The sequence below is a fragment of the Phasianus colchicus genome, chromosome 5 (genome assembly GCF_987193195.1).
Source record: "Phasianus colchicus chromosome 5, bPhaCol1.hap1.1, whole genome shotgun sequence".
NCBI lineage: Eukaryota > Metazoa > Chordata > Aves > Galliformes > Phasianidae > Phasianus > Phasianus colchicus.
In genome coordinates this window covers 7,812,668-7,831,698 of record NC_143440.1, presented here as the reverse complement: position 1 = coordinate 7,831,698, position 19,031 = coordinate 7,812,668, and the positions used below count along the sequence as shown (strand labels likewise).

Genomic DNA, 19,031 nt, shown 5'->3' with positions numbered 1-19,031 from the left:
TGGGAGGCAACTGGCCCTTCAGGGACACATCCCCATGCAAAACAGAGCCATGGGGAAGGAAGCAGCTGGGCTATCCACGTGCCTTTGCCACTGACCCGCAGCTGGGTGCTGGGTGGGGGAAACCACGGGGTTCATGTGGCTGCAGGCACGGGGTCTGCAGGAGGCTCCAGTCAAGAGACAAAACAGGAACCAAGTCTGCAGCATGAAGTGGGGAACACATGGTGGCCCTAAGGGCTGAGGAACTGGCAGGGCAGCCCCAAAAGATGCACAGGAGCACTGAGGAAGGAAGCCAGCAGTTTATTAGGTGTCCATTTGACTGCTGGGTTGGTTCTACCTCCGCACAAGCATCCCCACAAACAAGCAAGGCATGGTGCAAAGGCTCCTGCTGTTCCTGCAGAGGAGACGGAGCTGGGGCAGCCTGTCCTGGGCCAGGTCCCTTGGCACAGAGAGCTTCTCTAGCAGCTCTTGACCTGACAGAGCTCTCAGGATAGCACTGTAGGGCTTTGGCACAGATCGCAGTCCAGGCATAGGGGATCAGAGCTAGGATCAGAGCCTGGGGCCGGCAGCAATGGGAGAGACCTCAGAGGTGTCAGTGCTCAGCACCAAGCAGAGGCTGCAGGGAGATATATGTGAACCTTCAGCCCGTGCTGTCTGCCACGCCCCCCCTGAAGATAAGCCAGCAGAGGCCGTGGGGAACAGGGGCAGACCCCCAGCTCAGCTCCTCAAAGCCATACTGGGAGCAGCCCCAAAGCAAGGCAAGTACCTGGTGAGTGTCAAGGGAGTCGGCCTCGGGGCGCTTCCAGCTGGGCTTGGCCAGGGCATACAGCACCAGCACCCCAAAGAGGATGATGAGGAGCCCCAAAATGTTTGCAAATACGGCCTCGGGGGGAAGGAGTTTGTATGGCACCGACGCTGTCCCATTCTTCCTTTAGAGGAGAATCACAGTGCTCATTTCACATGATGCCCTGGGGCTGTGGGCTGGCTCCCTCTTACCCTGGTGGCTCCATAACACTGCTCCGATGGTCACCTGTCCCAAGGGTGCTGTCCCAATCCCCTGACCCAAGACGAATGCTACACCAGCTACAAGTGGCCAGTGTATGTGGTGGCATGGCTAGAGGTGATATCTGGAGTTAAACCCTCCCAGAAGACCTTCCTGAACTGCCCAGCCTTCCTCTCAGCCCATATAACCTATTACCCAGGAACTGCACCTGGTACGGGGGGAAATCACACACTTCCCTTAGCTGAGTCCACGTTTAGTTTCACTCAATGCCAGCGTAATCACAGAAAGCCAACACACAGCCCGAATCCCCAGCACTCACAGGCTGAAGAAGAGCTTCTCATTGATGCCTGACACACAGGAGGCCATGGAGAGCATAAGGATGGTGGAGCCGAAGAAGATGTGGATGGGCTTGTAGAGGGTGCGGAGCCAGATGGGTGCATAGGGCAGCAGGAAAGCACTGAAGCCAGCCACCCACTGTGGGGATGGGAGATGAGGAGGGGTTGGCACAAGGGGCAGGGATGTGGGAGGTCAGGGCGTGCACTCACCTGGCAGGAGAAGAGCAGTATGGTGCCCAGTCCCAGCCAGCTGTGCAGCGAGTACATGTTGGGCGTTCCGCTTGCATTGTGGAAGTTGAAGACAGCCACCAGTCCCAGCACAGCAAGGACGAAGGCTGTCAGTGCCAGCGTGCTGTGCAGCATCTTCCAGGGCAGCTTGGGGCCACGCCAGGTGGGGGGTAGGCGATACACCAGAGCCGCTGGTGGGTGACAGTGTCAGGGAGTGACAATGGGACGTCACCCCACCCCACATGCGCTGCTCACCTGCTCCATACAGCACCACCATGCCTGTCACCATTAGCACCGGGTGCCAGTTGAACATGCGACCGCTGCCATCCCAGGCGAAGCCACCGTGCCAGTGCTGGCACCACTCACTGACAAAGGCCACGCAGCCCAGCCCCAGGCTCCCCAGGAAGGCGCAGAAAGGCAGGAAAGGCAGATCCGGCATCACCGCAGCAAGGTGCAGGGACCTGGGGAGGAAAGAGAAGCTGTCAGCCTCCCTGAAGGCTCCCTGCTGCACCGGTTCAGTTGGATGCAGGCACACTGGGGAGGAGCCACCCAAAAGGGGAAGCAGCTGCGGTGGGGAGGATGGCCCCATCCAGTGGGGGAAGGCAGGCAGGAAGAAACGTTCTCTGCAGATCCCCAGCGCCTGTGACAGCAGCACCTACAGCAGCCCAAAACTGCTTCCCAGCACCTCTAAATCCACCCTCAGCACTTCAAAAACTGCCTCCAGCACCACTCAACCTGCCCTCAGCACCCTCAGACCGGCGCCCAGCACCTTCAGATCCCACTCCCAGCCCTCCAAACCTGCCCCCACAACCCCGAACGTGCCTCCAGCACCCCCAAATCTGGGCCCAGCACCTCCAAAGCTGTTTCCCGCGTTGACAAAAGCTGCCCCAGCGTCCCAAACCTGCAGCCCCACAGCCCCAAGAGGTGACGGACAGACACGGGGCCGCGCTTATTTGCCTGGGGATTTGCATCTGTCCCCAGAAATAGATACTTCCGTGTCGGGGGGAACCGCACCTCAATCCCTCCTGGGACCCGTCGGGCCCCACCTCCCCTTCGCCCTCAGCGAGCGCCGCCATGTTGGACGGCGCCGCTCTAGCGGCCCGCCTCGGTGGTGGTGCGGTCGCTCCCGGGGTGAAGGCCAACGCGACCAACGAGAGCTGTGGGTAGAGCGGCCCCCTCGCGCTTCCGCCCCCGCTTCCGTCTGCGGTTCCCATGGAGATGGAGAATGGCGGCCGTGGGTGAGCATTGGGCCGCGGTCAGGGCCGGAGGTGGACGAAGCGGGGACAGCGGTACCGAGAGTGGCATGGAGACGAGATTGCGGGGCTCCGTGGCCGGGAAAAGGCCCGGGGGAGCGCCCCTGGGCATCTCCGTGGGGAGGGCAGGGCAGGCCGCGAGCCGGGCTGGGAGCGGTGTGGGGTTTTGGGGGCGGTTGGGGTTTTGGGGGCGATTCTCAGCTTCGTGGCAGCGATACGGGCAGTTCCCGTTCTCCTGGCCCCCGTCAGCTCACGGCAGTGCCTTACCTGTGAGAGATGGGAAGGAAGGCTCTGGCTCCCTTCTCGTCCCCACACCTGTCTCCTCCTGTGTGAGCCGCCCCAAGCCGGGAGCACGCTGGTGGGGTGGGGCAGTGGACAGCAATGCTGGGTCATGGCGTGCTCCAGCCCTCAAGCCAGAGGCAGCAGTGTGCCAAATGCTGTTGGGATTTGTCATGGCTTTGACTCTGTTTTGGGTTTGCTGGCTGTGCCCAGCCCTACCAAGCCAAACTCTGCTTCCTTCAGGTGCCAGCTGTAGGGAGCGGCGATGCTGAGCTCCTACCCCTGTACCATGAGCTGCCCGCAGCGCTAGGGATGCTGGGGCTGAAGGCTCAAGCCTCCACCAAAGGAAGATGCTCCAGACCAGCAACTACAGCTTGGTGCTGTTCCTGCAGTTTCTGCTGCTTTTCTACGACCTGTTTGTCAATTCCTTCTCGGAGCTGCTCCGCACAGCTCCTGCTGTCCAGCTTGTCCTCTTCATGTGAGCACCAGGGTAGGAGGTCTGGGCTCTCCCACACCAGTCTCTCCTCTCTCTTACTGCATCTCTCTTCTCCCACAGCATCCAGGACATTGCCATTCTCTTCAATGTCATCATCATCTTCCTCATGTTCTTCAATACCTTTGTCTTCCAAGCTGGACTGGTCAACCTTCTCTTCCACAAGTTCAAGGGGACCATCCTGCTGTCGGCAGCCTACCTGGCGCTCAGCATCTCCTTCCACATCTGGATCATGGTAGGCTCAGGGCTGCCGGCTTCACAGCTCCCTACTGTCTTCTGTTCTTCCCCTGTGAGAGGAAGGCCATAATCTCCCACTTGTTCTAGCTATTGGGCTACCTCATCTCAGCCCCAGCCTCAGCACTGTGACCTGCTTGAAAATCCGCAGGGAAAGCCTTGCACAGAAACTCACCACACTGGAGTAGTCCCTGCTGAAGGCCAGGGGACAGCAGCTCCTGCTTTGTTTACCTGGGATTAATCCCCAGCAAACACCAGCACTCAGAGGCTGGAGGCAGCCCCCTCCTTGCTGAAAACAAGCCCTAATGGTCCCTGCTGTGTCCAAGCAGCTTCGTGCCCCTTCCTTCCCCATTCAGCTCCCCTATCCTGTGCCACAGTCACCATTTGTCAAGCAAAGCAGCCAACAGGTGCTTCCTGTATGCTCTTCAACAGGGCTTAGGGAGAGGGCCCATCCCGCTGCCCAGGGCCAGGTTTGTGACTGAAGCTGACCCAGGGATGTTGTACCCACACCGTCTGGACAGGAGATTGGTGGGGATTTGCAGGGATCTAAAGTCTGAAGCAAGAATAGGTCCTGACTTGCTGGCGAAATCCCCTGAGCTGCTTAACCTTTGGAGCTGGCACCAAGAGCACAACAGGCCTTGCGGGGCTAGCTCCATCCCACTGGGACCATCAGTGGCCCCAAGTTAGCCCACAGGTTCTTTCTTGTTTCTGTCTGTGTCAGAACCTGCGCTGGAGGGATTCCAGTCGCTTCATCTGGACAGAAGGCCTGCAGACACTGTTTGTTTTCCAGCGGCTGGGTAAGGGCTCATGCTTGCTGAGGCAGCAGGAACAGCTCTGTCACCTGCCTGGGGGACACCCCACAGCTTAGTGCCCTCACCTCCCTTCTCCCGCAGCGGCTGTGCTCTACTGCTACTTCTACAAGAGGACTGCGGTGCACCTGGGTGACCCACTCTTCTACCAGGACTCGCTCTGGCTGCGCAAGGAGTTTGCTCACTTCCGTGGTTGATGGCCCCACTCCAGCTTGCTGCCCCCTCTGCAGCTCCTCACCCTGGGGGGATGGAGCCCAGAGGCTGGAGGGTCCCAGCCCAGCTATATTCCTCTTCTTCCTCGTGGTGATCAGACCTTCTGCACTGGGAGCTGGCAGGGTGCTCGTGGCTGCGTGGAGGGAGGATCCATCCCGGTGTCGCAGCCCCTGGTGGGATTTGGTGGGATTCACTCCTTTTGTGAGTAGTAAGGAAATAAATTGTCTACATTTTCCAGTCTGTGTGTCCTGGGGTCTCTCCTGCTCTTTGCCTGTCGCGCAGCCTTGGCCTGCTCGGTGTTCCAAAATTCAGGGTTATTCCCACTGGGCAGCACCCCCTGGGGTTCTGCAGACGCAACAACAAGGGGGAAAAACAAAGCGGGCGGACTGAGGATTCGAACCTGGCGTTCGGTCCTCCAAGGCCATAGAGAGGGCATAGAGAGAGCGGCCGGGCGGCTTCCCGCCGGCAGCGGCGGTTCCCATGGAGATGGAAGATGGCGGCGAGGGGTGAGTGTGGGGCCGGGAGCGGGAGGCGGCGGGGCCGGGGGCGAAACGTGAGCCGGGCGGCGGACGGCGGGGCCTCGCCCATCCCATCCCACGACCCCTACAGGCCGCCAGCGCTCCTCGGCCCCGCTGCAGGTCCTGCTTTTCCTCAACGGGTGGTACAGCGCGACCTACTTCCTGCTGGAGGCGTTCATCTTCGCCTACAAGGGTGAGCTCCCGCCCTCCCGCTCCTCCACCCCCAGAGCCCAGCCCTGAGCGTGGCCGTGCCCGCAGTGCTGCTGCTGCCGTACCCGCTCACCAACCTGCTGCTGGACGTGCTGCTGCTGCTGCTCTACCTCGGCATTGAGACCACGCGCATCTTCTTCGGTGAGGCCCTGTCCCTTTTTCCCCCTCCCCCCGTGCCCTTTGTCACGCTGCACTGCTCGCCCTGTGCCCCGCAGGTTCCAAGGGCAACCTGTGCCAGCGCAAGGTGCCTCTGGCCGTCTGCCTGGCCCTCACGGTGCCAGCGGCTGTCATGGCGACCTACTGCCTGCTGCTGCAGACCTATGCCCTGCGCCTGGAGGCCATCCTCAGCACCATCCTCCTGCTCTTCTACGCCGTGGAGCTGCTGCTGGGTGGCCTGGCGCTCACCTCCTTCTCCAGGTAGGTGGCACAGGAGGGGAGGGAGCTCTGGAGGTTCTCCTGTCGAACCTAATGAAGGTTCTCTAGAGTACGTTACAAAGGAGAGCATCCAGGTGGGTGGCCCCACCACCTCTCTGGGCAGCTTGTTCCACTTACCCTCAAAGTCAGGAAGTTCTTCCTCGTGTTCAAATGAAATTACTGTGTTCCAGTTGGTTCCCTATTGCCCCTCGTTCCTGCCACTAGGCGCCTCTAAAAAGAGCTTACCTCCATCCTCTTGATCCTTACCCTTTAGATATTGATAAGCATTGATCAGATCCCCTTTCAGCCTTCCCTTCTCCAAGCAGAACGGCCCCAGGGCTCTCAGCCTTTCCTTGTAAGGGAGGTGCTCCAGGTCTCTGCCATCTTTTCAGCACTCCAGCAGTTTCCTATCTACTAAGAGCCAGGGAAACCAGAACTGGTCCCATTGCTCCAGATGTGGCCTCCCCAGGGCAGAGCAGAGGATGAGGAGAACCTTGCTTGCTCTGCTGGCCACACTCTGCACAATGTACCCCAGGTTCCTGTTGGGCTTCTTGGCCATGAGAGCACACTGCTATTGGATGGACAACTATTGGTCAACTAGGAGACTGTTGGCATTCTTGGCCACAAAGGCATGCTGTTGGTTCACGGCCAACCCATTATCCACAGGCACCCAAATCTTTCTCTGCAGATTCTTTCCAGCAGCTCAACCCTCAACCTGCACTGATATATGCAGTTATTCCTCCCCATGTGTAGGACCCTACACTTGCCCCGTTGAACCTCATCAGGTTCACCCCTCACCCAAATCTTAGCCTGTCCAGGTCTCACTGAACAGCAGCACAGCCTTCTGGTAGTTGGCCTCTCCTCACATGTCCTTCTTTGTCCTCTACAGCACGGATGCATACTGAGACCCTGCACCAGAGGACCACATCAGCACAGGTACATGAGATGGCAGCAAGCAGGTGGCACTGGCTACATCTCCCAGCCTGTGGCAGTGAGCCAGACCCACGCCAGCACCTGTGTGCAGTGCCAGGGGGGTGCTTCTTCCTGCCTTCCCAGGCAGCACTGGCCCTGCTGCCACCTGACCCCGAGGCTTGTGACACGCAGGTCAGTTCAAGGTACAGAGAATTTTTTTTTTACAGCATTGTCAGAAGAAATCACTATTTTCCAATAAATATGTATTTTTATCTGGTGCCTCGGCCTGTGGCATCCCCCAGGGCAGTAGGCTGGGCATAGGGTGCTCAGAGGCTTAAGGCACCTCCTTACCAGTGCCAACCCCTGCCCTGAGCTAATCTGGGGGGGCACACAGATGCTCTTGGGAAGCTCTGGAAGACTAGGGGTGGGGAGATCATGTAGGTGCTTGGCTCTTGCTGACCATCCCTCAAATGTGGCTGCACTCCGCTACAACACACACCCTAAACGTCCCCGACAGAATCTCTAAAAATGCCATATAAAAGACTGACAATGTCATCAAGTTTATTACACAATTTCCAACCTATCAGAAAGACAAACAAACCTAGTCACTGCGGGCAGGAGGGGCAGCGCCTCGCCGGGTGGTTAATAGGGGTTTGCTCTGCACTTTTCCCCCCACTAATTGGAAAGAAACTATAAATTTGTGTCGTTAAGTAGAAAAAAAAAAAAAACAAACAAAAAAACAGAACTCACCCACCAAATGCTTCCCCCCAGCATTCACCTGCTAAGCTGGCAGGCACCTAATGGTACTTGACAGAATTTTTCTTTTGTGTGACTTTAGCCTAAAAAAGACCTGTGGAGCCAGGTTTCTCCTGTCCAGCAACAGTTCTGAAGGTGATGCCACCCAACTGGCATCCCCGGGGGCTGGCTTGTGGTTTGGGGCTCCTTAGTTTGCCTGAACCCATTGGGCTCCTCCAGTGCACAACCTTAGATGGAGGGACCTGTATGGGGCTATGAGCTCCTCCTGGGCCTTGAAACAGCTGTGCACAGCACTGTGCAGCCCCGCTGGGCACACGGACCTCGTGGCCTTGTTCCTGCCACCTGTCCCAGCTTGCAAGTGCACTACCATGCGCAGAAATGCAGCTGGGAAGGGGACACACAGTCCCTGGGTTTGCAGCTCTGCCTCCTCTGCTTCCTCTAAAACAAGGAAGGCTCTGTGGGAGAGGCTGGCTTTGTGTGAGGCCCCACCAACTCCTGGCAGCCAGAGCTGCTGTTCTGGGAGATGAACATGGAGGCTGTGATCCTGCTGTGAAAGTTGGGGCAAAGGGGGTGACCCCAGCCCAGCTCTCTTCCAGCTGAAATGGAAAGCTGCATGCCTCTGAGCCCCTGTGTCCCCGAGGATCCATCCACTTCCAGCCACTCCTGGAGGGCTGTGAAAGGAAAGGGCTCACGAGCCTCCCTCCATGGAAATAAAGCACCATTTCTCTTTGGGTCCAAGTATTCACAGAGCAGGGCCCCCTGGCTTTCAGCATCTCCCCTGGAAGCAGCAGTAGCAGTGGGTGTGAGCGAGGGCTCAGGCCCCAAGGCCACGAGGTGTCAGGGAGTCCCTTGGGTGCCCCGAAAGAGCCGTGGGTGGTGGGCAAGGGGTGAAGCAGCCTCGGTGGCGCAGTCCTGGTTGAGGTGAGGAGATACGAGTCCATTAAAAACCACTTACTGACAAACTTCTGCATGAGAGAGAAGAGAAGCAAGGTTAGCACTGCAGCACCGTGTGTCCCCAGCCATCGGCGCAGTGACACCCTGCTGCTGGACTCACCTGTCTCAGTGGTGCCGGTCCCTCTCTCTGTCCCTGTCCCGATGCCGTTCATGCTCCCGGTTCCGCTCCTGGAAATAATCCTCGTGCCGATCCTCATTGTGCAGGAGGTCCCGGTGCCGCCGACTGCTTTCACGGGACCGGCTGGGAGAGCGCTCCCGAGACCGGTGTCTTTTCCTGGGGGGAAGAAGAGCATTTGGTCACCTCCAAAGACCCCAAGGAGCCACGCAGCCCCTCAAGGCAGGGTACCTGGCGGAGCTGCTGCTGGAGCCTGTGCTGTAGGACTTGGCTTCGATCCCATGCAGGCAGTCTTTGAGGGAGGAGAGGAGGACGCGGCACCGCTCGTCGTTGGCAACGCGGGACTGCTTGATGACGGCAATGGCTGTCAGGAGGGTCTCGATGGCATCGCTGTAATCACCTGTGGGGAACAGAGGAACGGTGAGGGATGCAGCAAACTGCAGGCTCAGGGCTGAGGGGACAATGGGGCACAGGGATACAGTCACCATTACCTGCACTGGCACCCGACACTGCTTTGGAAATGGCACTGCTGGAGATGGCCCGGTTCCTGTTCATGATCTCCTCGAACTCCACCTCGCTCACAGGGGCAGGTGGTGGACCGAGCTCCCGGCTGCACAGATACAGGGTGGAGGGCTCAGTGCAGCTCCCCCCGGTGGCACCGAGCCCCCCTCTGCCCTCCGCTCACCTGCCGTGGTTGTAGGAGGTCAAAGCTTTGCCGTAGGCATCTGGTGGAGGCCCCAGGGCCGCACTGGGTGGGGGGAAGAAGGCTGGGTTGAGGTGCAGGGCCGGGGGGACGGCGCCCGGAGGGGGCACAGCCAGGTGCGGGGGCAGTCGGGGTGGGGGGGGCATGAGGTGCTGGTAGTGGATGCCGGGCGGTGGGGGGGGGACACCAAAGCTGGAGGAGAGGGGCGGCAGAGGGGGCATGGGTGGTGGGGGCAGCCCCATGAGGGGCAGGGCAGCGGGGGAGCGGTTGAAGAAGGGCAGGATGGAGGGGGGCTTCTCCAGGCGGCTGGGTGGCAGTGCATTCTCCGTTGGTGTGGCGTGGCCATCCAGCGAGTCAGAGGAGTCCCGCGAGTGGGCCCTCGGCGGCACGCCTGCAAGTGGCATGGGAAGGGCAGTGAGCTGAGGCCAGAGGTCCTGCCTGCCCCTCAGTGACCTCCTCCTCTTTTTCCCTACACACGCGCGAGGTCCAGCCTCAGGAAAGTTCAAGGTGCCCAGGGACAGATCCAGCCAGCCAAACGTAGCCTCCACTTACACATGCCTCTCCAAAAGGGTCACCTGTGGCCACCTGCACAGCGTCCTGGGGACGCTTGCTTTCAGTGGCCACAGAGAGAGTGGGGACGCGGACAGAGGTGAAAAGAAATGGGGAGAGATGGCCAGAGCCCAGCTTCCTGAAGATATTAAACAGCCCCAAGCGCCTGCAGTCTGCTCAAGCAGGCAGCACAAGCATGGATGCAGGGGCAGAACCCAAGCGCCAACAGCTGTAGGAAGGAAAAACTGCCCTGGAGAGAAGGGCAGGAATTGAGGATGAGGCTTTCAGGATGAGCAAGGAGAGAAGAGGGGACAGAGCTCTGGGAAAGCTGCTGAGCCATTACGAGACCCCTCAGGAAGGCTGAAAGTGCACAAACCCTGGCCACTGAACCATGAAGGTGGGCAGGGATGCAGCCCAACAGTGCTGCCAAGCAGCAACAGGGCCAAAGGAAGAGTGCGATAGTTGCAGCTACCCCCCTGAACCTTGGCCAAAGCCTTCAGAAAGATTGGCTTTCCTTGCACGAAATGGGTCATGGGGTCTACAATGAACACAGCTGGCCAAGACCTCCTCGTCCGTGCTCCTGCCAAGTCCGTCCCTGCGGGCTCTGCAGAGCCCCCCAGCGCGGGGCCAGGGCGTCACATCGCTGCGGAGTGAGGCTAGGACCATCTATGGCCATTGTAGAAAGCCCACGGCCAGGCCCCAGCTGGAATACTGTGTCCAGTGATGGGCACCTTACCTCCGCAGGGATGGACAAATTCTGGAGGAGATCCAGAGAAGAGCTACTAATAGATATGGAGGGTCTTAGCTATGTTGGTAGGCTGAAGAGCTTAAGCCCATTCAGTTTGGAGAGGAGGAAGAGGAGGCTACGAGGGATCTTCGCAGTGAGTGAGCACCTAAAAGGGGATCATAAAGACTCGGGTCAGGATCTAAGCAGACTCAGAAGCAATTGGACATAACCCCAGAGGCTGCTGGTGGTTTACCCCCACACCCCAAGGTCTTGTCCTGACAGCTCAGTGGGGCCCAGGGAGCTGCCCGCGGTGTGCCTGCACCCCACTCACGTTTGCGAGCCTGAGCCTCGAACTGGGACAGGTTCTGCCGGGTGGCCAGCCTCACCTCCACCTTGTCCCCATTGAGCACTTTGCCAGGCAGGAGCTCCAGCAGCTTGTGGACCGAGTTCTCAGAGGCCACCACCACCTCCGCATACCTGCAAGGAGGGTTGGCGGTCAGCAGGCTCCCAGTCCTTCACCCCCTGGCAGGAAGAGAACCCACACCAAGCAGCATGGAGCTGCGTGCCCCCATCAATCCCCCTCCCATTGGGGACCAATGCTTGTGCTGTTGACTGCTTGTGTTTCATCCTCCCTGCTCTGTGCCAGCTGGGGAAAGCTCTGCCCCCTCACTGCCCCCAGGACATGGCTATGGGGACCTGGCTACTCTATTCTCCCACACTCCCTTACCCCTCAGCTCTCACCCTTTCGACTGGCCATTGGCTCGGTTCTCCGCAAACTTCAGCTCCACCACATCATATACACCCACTGAACGGATGGTCTGGATCAGCTGCTGGTCGGTTGTCCACTGTAGGGCAGCAAGGCAGAGGCTGGGATTGTGTTCAGCTCCCACAGCCCTCCCCAGCACCCCATGCCCAAAGGCAGCCCTCCCGCTGGCTCGGCTCGGCTGTGTGGCCTCTCAGGGCTACAAAAGTCTCTTTTCCCTTAGGCCAAGCCCAGCTTGGAGTATTGGCTCAGCACAGAGGAAGGAGAACCACTGCCCCAAGCAGCCCTACATCCAAAGAACCCTCACTTGTTTGTGCCTCCAAAGCACTCACCCAGGAGAAGCTGCCCACATAGACAGCTGCCCTCTTGTTACGCAGCCCGCTGTAGGTATACAGGATGGCAGGGGCTTTGCTGTTGGGTTTGGGGGGGGGCTCCTGGCGGATCTCAGGGGGTGGCTCCAAGCTGCTGGTGCGGCTTTCAGGGGGCTGTGAGCTGGCAGTCAGCACGTCATCATACAGGTCCATCTGGTCAGCATTACTGAATTCAGAATCCTGCCAGGGGAGAGATAGTTAAGGGGAAGCCGGGGTTGATCCTTTGGCTCAGGAAGGGCTCTCTGGGTTGTTAGGGCACACAGGGGGCTACGTGAACTGCCCTGTTCTACTGAAACACTCCCAGCACCTCCGAGTAGAAGTCAATTCTCAGCCTTGCGGAGTGTCACATCCCAAAGGCTTCTGCTGTCCCCAGGGCCACCTCCTCCACTGTCTCCACAGCTGGCTTGCCGGCTGTGACCTCAGCAACTGGGCAAGACCCAGCTTGTCCTATACTCCAGTCTCATCAGTGCATAAGCAGAAACCAAACACCTCAGGGTTGAGCCTCCTACTCCCTTCAGCAGGTACCAGATCCCTCCTGCCTTGCCCGCAGGCTGTTCCACCACCTGGCTACACCAGCACAATTGCACTCTCTTTCAGGCCACCAACTTTCTCCTTGCACTCTCTGCAGTACTTCAGCCTTTGGCAGGATGAAGCTGTGACTGAGGAAGCTCACCAGCTCCTGGGCAGCACAAACCCAGAGATCTGTCTCAGCGCTGCAAGAGCTGATCCCTCCCCTCTCCAAGCCCTCCAGAAAGCCACTCTCTGACCCCTGAGACCACAGCAGCTCCATCTCCCCGTGCAGAAGATGCCACTCTTCACCAGCAGGAAGCCCTAAGGTTCAGTACGAAAACTATATCCCCTTTGATGCTCTCTCCTTGACAACCATTCCTAAAGAAGGCCATAACCTTGGCATTAGGCTCCTTTGGCTGATAAAAAGGTTACAGAAATTCCAAGAGCGAGTTATTTTTGTCCTCATTCTCTAAACAGCCCCAGTTCCTCTGCCTCCCACGCTCCTGCCACAAGGCCTGGAAGCTTTCTGCTTGTGTGGTCAGCTTGGGGGAGCTCTGGAGAACAGGAATAATTGCTGGGGCAGGGATCACTCAGGAGCTGCTGTGACATGGGAACTCTCAGAGCACCTCTGGGTTTGTTTGCGTTTTGATGTTCCCCTTTACAAAGATCCTGGTAAGGCAACACCGAACACGCAGTGCTGCCCGCTGCCACCATCTTTCCTCCATCCACAACCACCTCCAATTCCTGAAGTTTCCATCCATCCAGCTGTGCTACAGCACCCTTTGTGCCCCACGCCCCAAACTGTCTGCAGTTATACTTTTCCACAATGCCTTCCATGGGTTGGGCTCATACTTTCCTCTCAGGTTTGCTCCTAAAACTCCCAGTCCACAGCAGCCCTTCTTTTTCTTCAGCTCTCACTTTGGCATTCCACAGAACTGCTGTAGAGTTTCTCCGTTATTTTCTATTCTGGAATTACAGCCCTACAACCTTTGTGTGCCTGCTTGTCCCCGCCCCAGCCACTTCTCCCAAGCTCCAGGGATACTCACTACCACCAAATTGCCCCCAAACCCGTAAATTGAGCAGAGAACAGCAGTGGAAACTATTCCAGGAGGAGCTCACTGACCTATGGGGCCGCTTCCTCACTCTGAGAGCTGTCCCAGTGGGGCCCCTAGACCTCCAGGGCCCACTCTTTGCAGTGAGAGCTGTCCCAGGGGAATTCCCCGACCCACGGGGCCGATCCCAGCCCCACACGCGTGTCCCCAAACCCACTTTTTTTTTGCCCAGACCCCTTCTGTTTGCCTCCCCCTCCCAAGCTCCACACCTGGTTAAACTCTTCGTCAGCGTAGATATCAATCAGGTCCACTCCCTCCGACATGTTCCAAGGCGAAGAGCGCACCGAAGGGGCTCTGCGGCGAGGAATGAGTCACCACAGCGCCCTTACTGCCCCCATCACACCCCCTCAGGGCCCTGCCTTCCCCGAAACGGGCCCTGCGAGCACAACAGGCCCCTCGACCAAAGCACGAACCTCCCCCACCTCATGTCCCCTCGGTTGTGATTTCGGGGTGAGGAAGAGAATGGGGGTCCCACATCCCCCACCCGGTAAGGCCCCGCCCGTTGTAGGCCCCAAACTCCCGCGCTCGCGCGCCAACAGCGCTCACCGCCACCTCCAGGGCCGCCACGCCACGCCCCTTCCTGCTTCCTCCTCCCACCTTTGCCACGCCCCTTCCGGCTTCCGCCCGCATTTGCCACGCCCCTTCCGGCTTCCTCCTGCTTTCGTCACGCCCCCTTCCGGCCCTCCCCGCCCACCATAGAGTCGAGAGGGCTGGGTGTGCAGAACGCCCCCTGGTGGTGTTGGGGTTGGGAGGAATCATGGCGATGAGCAGGGTGAGAAGGGGCTGCGGGGTGACGGAGGCTGTAGGAGGGATTTTTGCGGGGGGGGGGGGCGAATTGTGGATACTGGGGCGAGGGACTGGGGGGCAGTGAGGAAGTGGGAGTGGGCTTCTGCTTTGGCGCTGTGTGTGAGGAGTAGGGCTTGAAGGGAAATAGGGGGGAATTGGGGTTTGGAGGAAATGGCAGAGAGTTGGGGCCTAGAGGGGAATGGGGAGGGCATTGGGGGCTGGAAGGGGATTGGGGCTAGAGAGGAACGGGCCTAGAAGGGGAGAATAGTAAGAGAATGGGGCCTAGAGGGGGAGTGGGAAGTGGGACTGAGGCCTGGAGGGGAAATGGGCAGGAGTAGGGGCTGGTGAGGAATGTGGGTAATTGCTGCCCGGGGAGAAATGGGATCTGGTTGTGGGATGGAAGAGATTGGGAAGGGGGGAGCCCGAAGACTCACAGTGGAATTGTAGTTTCTGATGACCAGAGGGGAATGAGGAGTCTGGGGGGTCCTATAAGGGATGGGGGCATTGGGACCTGCAGAGGAAATGGGGACAGAGTAGGGCTTGGAGGGCATTGCTGCCTGGGGGAAAATATAAGGGGATTAGTGCTTGGTGGGGAATGGAGTCTGTATATAGGGTTGGGGGGATTGGGAACATCAGGGCCTGTGGAATGAGGGGGTTTGGAGTGGGGCTGCGTGGCACAGGTGTGGACTGGGGTTTCTGGAGACTGGAAGGGGATGAGGGGTCTGGGTGGTCCTATGAGGAGTGTGGAGTGGGGCAGCAAGATCTGGGGGTGGAATGTGAAGGTGAGTGTGGACTTAAGGGGGGAATGGGGGGGTGGAGCCATGCGCAGGGTGGGAGGGATTGGAGCCTGGAGGGGGAACGTGGGGCAGTGTGTGGGGTCGGGGGCTTAGCAGGGATGGGGGCTTGAGGGAATGGGGGGGCTGTACATGTAATGGGGGTGACTGGGGGTTGTAGGGCTCTGCTAGGGCTCTCCTCATCTTTTCCCATCTCCTTGGCAGCTGTACTCGCTGTCCTCCCCCTGCACCCTGTGCCGCCCAGTGCTGGCAATGCTGCACATGCCACGTGGCTACAGTGGGGCTTCTCTGGGAGACTCAGGGAAGGACATGCTGGAGATCCCGCTGCCTCCCTGGAAGGAGCGCCCCAATGAGCCGCTGCCCACCAAGAGAGCACGTCTGCTGTATGAGAGCAGGAAGAGGGGCATGCTTGAGAACTGCATCTTGCTCAGGTGGGGCCTCGCACAGACCGTGACAGGGCAAAGGCAGGAAGGAGCTTTTTCTCAGGCTGGAGGTTGTGCCCAGCTTACCCCCATGTGTTCTCCTGCAGCCTTTTTGCCAAGGAGAACCTGAGCCGTATGGATGAGCGGCAGCTGAACCTCTATGACCGGCTCATCAACGAGCCCAGCAATGACTGGGACATCTACTACTGGGCCACAGGTACGTGTGCACTGCACCATGCCGTGGGACACGTGGGTGACTTGGGGCAGTGCTGAGTTGCTCTCCTGCGCTCTGCCTCTTATTTGCAGAAGCCAAGCCCACGCCAGCCGTGTTTGACAACGAGGTGATGGCCATGCTGAAAGAGCTTGCTAAGAACAAGAAGAAGGAGCAGAGGCTACGGCAGCCGGACCTCGAGTACCTCTTTGAGTCCACAAACTGACAGCTCCTCCCTTAGGGCACGACAAATAAAGCTGTGGCTGCTAGCTCCTGATACGAGTGTCTGCTGCCTCCAGGTACTCAGGCACAGTGGGTCACCCCACAGCTTGCCATTCCCCTGTCTGTTTGTCTGTCCCCATACCAAGCTGTGCTCTCTGCCCCGCTGCTCACCCACGATGGGTGATGCCCATCACCTTGGTCTGGCACTGTGGGGACCTCATGGATTTCTATGCCATTTCACAGAAGCTGCAGGACCCCCACGTGGCCCAGGATGGTGGGCTCCCTGAAATGCAGGGAGCTGTGCTGGAAATGGTTGTGTTGGGGGGCTCAGCCTTACAGCTGAGGGGAGGGGCACGAAGTAGAGAGATGGTGGGCGTGGCCTATGACGTGGGGACGTGGCTTTTTGAGACATGCTACTTGATTCTGCGGTGAGAGGGTGTGCCTAAGAGCGCAGAGGCGTGGCCTAGGAGTGCAGGGCGTGACCCCTGGCCCCACCCCCAGCTATACTGCGTTGCTCGGGCGACGGTATCTTCAGTTGGAGGCGATGGGCAGCGGCGGTTCCACGTGTCCGATATCGGCTGAGGGCCCGGCGGGTGTGGAGCAGCGCCTGGAGGCACGGGGTGGGCGGCTGCCCCCGGCGCTGTGGGCGCAGCGTGGGCTTCGCAAGCTGTACCTGAGTGGTGCCGGGCTGCGTGACGTCCCGGCTGAGCTGGCGTCCCTGCGGCACCTCCGCACGCTGGCTCTGGATGGCAACGAGCTGATGGAGGTCCCCGAGGCCCTGTGCCAACTGCCCTGCCTGGCGTACCTCTACCTGGGCCGCAACGGGCTGCAGGGGCTGCCACCTGCCTTCAGCCACCTGCAGAGCCTGCGCTGCCTCTGGCTGGAGGGCAACTTCATGGGTCGCTTCCCCCACGCCCTGCTGGGTCTGCCCGGCCTGCGCAGCCTGCAACTGGGAGACAACCGTCTGGCACGCCTGCCCTCCTCCCTGCCCCGCATGGCCGGCCTGCAGGGCCTCTGGCTCTACGGCAACCGTTTCCAGCACTTTCCCCTGGTGCTGCTGCGCATGGCCCAGCTCCGCATCCTTGACCTCGATCGCAACCGCATTGCCCGCTTCCCTGACCTGCGGTGCCTGGCCGGCCTCTGCCTGCTCTCCTATGATCACAACCCCGTGCGGCAGCCGCCCTGCGTGGCTGACACGGTGCGGCTGGTGGGCAGCGGGGCCGTGGAGTACATGGAGGCACGGGAGGAGCGGCTGCGGGACCAACAGCGTCTTGAGGAAGAGGAGGCAGAAGGCGCTGGGAGGATCCCCCAGGATGATGGATCCCTGCTGCTGGAGGACGCACCGTGAGGGATCGTGGAGACACCGAGCACCAAATCTGAGGAGCACAGGGTGCCTTGGAGCATCACAAATAGACACAGGGCTCAGTTTTTGGATGGAGGAGGCATCGCTCCACTCTGACCGTGCAACATCTCTGCCCCAAGGATGGGCAGTGCAGCTCTGGTTGCTTCCTATGGCGCTGCCTCTGTGGATTCTCTCTGCTCCTGGCTCCTTGGCTGAGGAGGGAGAAAGAGGCACTGGCCCCACTGCCCATTGAGTTTAGGGATGGACAAACAAAGTTCTTCTGCGTGCTGAGCTCCCATTCTCCAGATTTTGAAAGAAGGCAATGGAAAATCTCACCTCCAGCCTTCACCATGCAGCCCTCACCATGCCGTGCCTTAGAAGAAGTACTGAGGCTGCAGGCTCACAGTCCACAGCTGTGTTTGGCAATAAAAAGCACAAGTCTGGCGTGAGAAAAGCAGTGGGGTCAGTTCTCAGGGCAGGGGGGTTGTTGGGGAAGGACTATGAGTACAGTGTGTGGCCTTATTCTGCTTTGTATGTCTGAATGCAATCTCATCCCCAAACTGTTGGACTCACCGACTGCACATCCACTGCTAATTGCAGGGGGTTGGAGGCCGGCAGCCAGCCTCCATGCCTTCCATATCCTTTTTCCTTTACAGCTATTTTCAGGGCTTCAAGGAAGCAGTGGGATGCCTGGGAGTGCTGGCAGCCACTGCCACGATGGGGGTTGATAAAACCTAACGTGGGGCTTTGGTCACCTTTTTGGAGTCTGGGTCTGCCCTTGAGGAACAGCGGCAGGGCACAGAATGCGGGTGGCCCTGAGTGTCACCAACCTGTGCCTATAGCTTGTGATGCTTGCAGAGGTCTCCCTGCCTTTCCAATGCCTTTTCCCCCCTGCGTTCTGATTCCCCATCCCTCTGAGCTTTGGGGTATGTGCTGGGATGGGGCTGGGATCCAGGACCTGCTGCAGGCATTGGAAGTGTTTTGGGTGCCAGCCTCGTTGCAGTGCATCATCCGTACGTCTGTCTCTATATATATCCCTCTCCGCCTGCTCACAGATCCCCATACATGTTTTGCAGCTGGGAACGTGCTGCTATTTCCATCTGCTCCCGCTGACTGCAGGCACTGGGGATCACTGCGATGATGCCACAGGAACCCAGGCTCTGCCATAGCCCTGCTGCTATCAAGGGCTCTACGCTGCCAAAACTTTGAGCTGTGGCTCAGCAGGGTGCAGACCTAAGCCAGTGGCACTGGGGGGCTGCTTTGTCCCCTGTTTTGGCACTCGAGAGGAGCCATGTTCCCAATGTGCCGACTGCATAGCTCTCCACCAGCCCTGCATCTGGAATTTCTTTTATTTATTCAAGAGCAGCATCCGCACAATTATTTATCACAGCAACTTGAGCCTTGACCGTGCTGCCAGCAACTGCCGTGTTTCCCCTGTGCTGGGGACAAGCACCGTGCTGGGCATGGTGGCTTTGTGCCCTGTGTGTACAGAACCTCCTGGGGGAAACAAGCTCAAATCTCACCCCTTAACCCATCCCAAGCATCATCCACAACCCGTCTACAAACCCATCTTAAAATCTATTCCCTAAACCCATTCCCCAAACCCCATTCCCCAACCCCATCATCTTTAAATCTATTCCCTAACCCTATTCCCAGACCCCATCCCCAGACCCCATCCCCAATCCATCCCAAACCCCATCCCCAACCCAACCCCAATCCCATCCCCAAAGCATTCCAAACCCATCCCCATCCCACCCCAACAGGGAATGTTCAACATTGTGGGGGGATTATCAATT

General features: G+C 58.9%; 6 protein-coding genes across 16 annotated transcripts; 4 read left to right on the top strand and 2 right to left on the bottom strand.

Annotated features, from left to right (window-relative positions):
• Positions 1-277: 277 nt before the first annotated feature.
• On the bottom strand, positions 278-5,786 carry CYB561A3 (cytochrome b561 family member A3). 7 transcript variants are annotated; one of them, XM_090140328.1, is made up of 6 exons: positions 5,650-5,786; positions 1,819-2,024; positions 1,546-1,754; positions 1,320-1,474; positions 764-926; positions 278-613 (listed from the first exon to the last, which is right to left on the bottom strand). In XM_090140328.1, exons 2-6 carry the CDS (start codon positions 2,000-2,002, stop codon positions 590-592), a joined length of 735 nt encoding a protein of 244 aa, XP_089996454.1. In that variant the 5' UTR covers positions 2,003-2,024; positions 5,650-5,786; the 3' UTR covers positions 278-589. The 7 variants fall into 7 exon arrangements, with proteins under 7 accessions (XP_089996454.1, XP_031469987.2, XP_031469985.2 ...); XM_031614127.2 differs by lacking the exon at positions 5,650-5,786 and adding an exon at positions 3,084-3,344; XM_031614125.2 differs by lacking the exon at positions 5,650-5,786 and adding an exon at positions 2,578-2,705.
• On the top strand, positions 3,440-5,081 carry TMEM138 (transmembrane protein 138). Of its 3 annotated transcripts, none has more exons than XM_031614130.2 (4): positions 3,440-3,573; positions 3,652-3,823; positions 4,544-4,619; positions 4,716-5,081. In XM_031614130.2, exons 1-4 carry the CDS (start codon positions 3,446-3,448, stop codon positions 4,826-4,828), a joined length of 489 nt encoding a protein of 162 aa, XP_031469990.1. In that variant the 5' UTR covers positions 3,440-3,445; the 3' UTR covers positions 4,829-5,081. The 3 variants fall into 3 exon arrangements, with proteins under 3 accessions (XP_031469990.1, XP_031469989.1, XP_031469988.1); XM_031614129.2 differs by having other exon boundaries at positions 4,517-4,619; XM_031614128.2 differs by lacking the exons at positions 4,544-4,619; positions 4,716-5,081 and adding an exon at positions 4,255-4,510.
• TMEM216 (transmembrane protein 216) lies at positions 5,201-7,332 on the top strand. Of its 2 annotated transcripts, none has more exons than XM_090140330.1 (5): positions 5,201-5,350; positions 5,454-5,555; positions 5,621-5,713; positions 5,889-5,989; positions 6,876-7,332. In XM_090140330.1, the coding sequence occupies exons 1-5, from the start codon at positions 5,338-5,340 to the stop codon at positions 7,155-7,157; spliced, it is 591 nt and encodes a 196-aa protein (XP_089996456.1). In that variant the 5' UTR covers positions 5,201-5,337; the 3' UTR covers positions 7,158-7,332. The 2 variants fall into 2 exon arrangements, with proteins under 2 accessions (XP_089996456.1, XP_031469991.1); XM_031614131.2 differs by having other exon boundaries at positions 5,217-5,350; positions 5,788-5,989.
• Positions 7,333-7,434: 102 nt separating this feature from the next.
• Positions 7,435-14,117, bottom strand: CPSF7 (cleavage and polyadenylation specific factor 7). The gene is made up of 10 exons (XM_031614124.2): positions 14,005-14,117; positions 13,668-13,752; positions 11,798-12,016; positions 11,444-11,547; positions 11,034-11,179; positions 9,409-9,817; positions 9,215-9,333; positions 8,955-9,123; positions 8,709-8,882; positions 7,435-8,619 (listed from the first exon to the last, which is right to left on the bottom strand). The coding sequence occupies exons 2-9, from the start codon at positions 13,719-13,721 to the stop codon at positions 8,714-8,716; spliced, it is 1,389 nt and encodes a 462-aa protein (XP_031469984.1). The 5' UTR covers positions 13,722-13,752; positions 14,005-14,117; the 3' UTR covers positions 7,435-8,619; positions 8,709-8,713.
• Positions 14,099-15,948, top strand: SDHAF2 (succinate dehydrogenase complex assembly factor 2). 2 transcript variants are annotated; one of them, XM_090140332.1, is made up of 4 exons: positions 14,099-14,230; positions 15,243-15,469; positions 15,568-15,677; positions 15,767-15,948. In XM_090140332.1, the coding sequence occupies exons 1-4, from the start codon at positions 14,216-14,218 to the stop codon at positions 15,895-15,897; spliced, it is 483 nt and encodes a 160-aa protein (XP_089996458.1). In that variant the 5' UTR covers positions 14,099-14,215; the 3' UTR covers positions 15,898-15,948. The 2 variants fall into 2 exon arrangements, with proteins under 2 accessions (XP_089996458.1, XP_031469772.2); XM_031613912.2 differs by lacking the exon at positions 14,099-14,230 and adding an exon at positions 14,330-15,026.
• Positions 15,949-16,085: 137 nt separating this feature from the next.
• LRRC10B (leucine rich repeat containing 10B) lies at positions 16,086-18,305 on the top strand. Its single transcript, XM_031613911.2, has one exon. It carries the CDS (start codon positions 16,438-16,440, stop codon positions 17,239-17,241), a length of 804 nt encoding a protein of 267 aa, XP_031469771.2. The 5' UTR covers positions 16,086-16,437; the 3' UTR covers positions 17,242-18,305.
• The last annotated feature ends 726 nt before the right edge of the window (positions 18,306-19,031 follow it).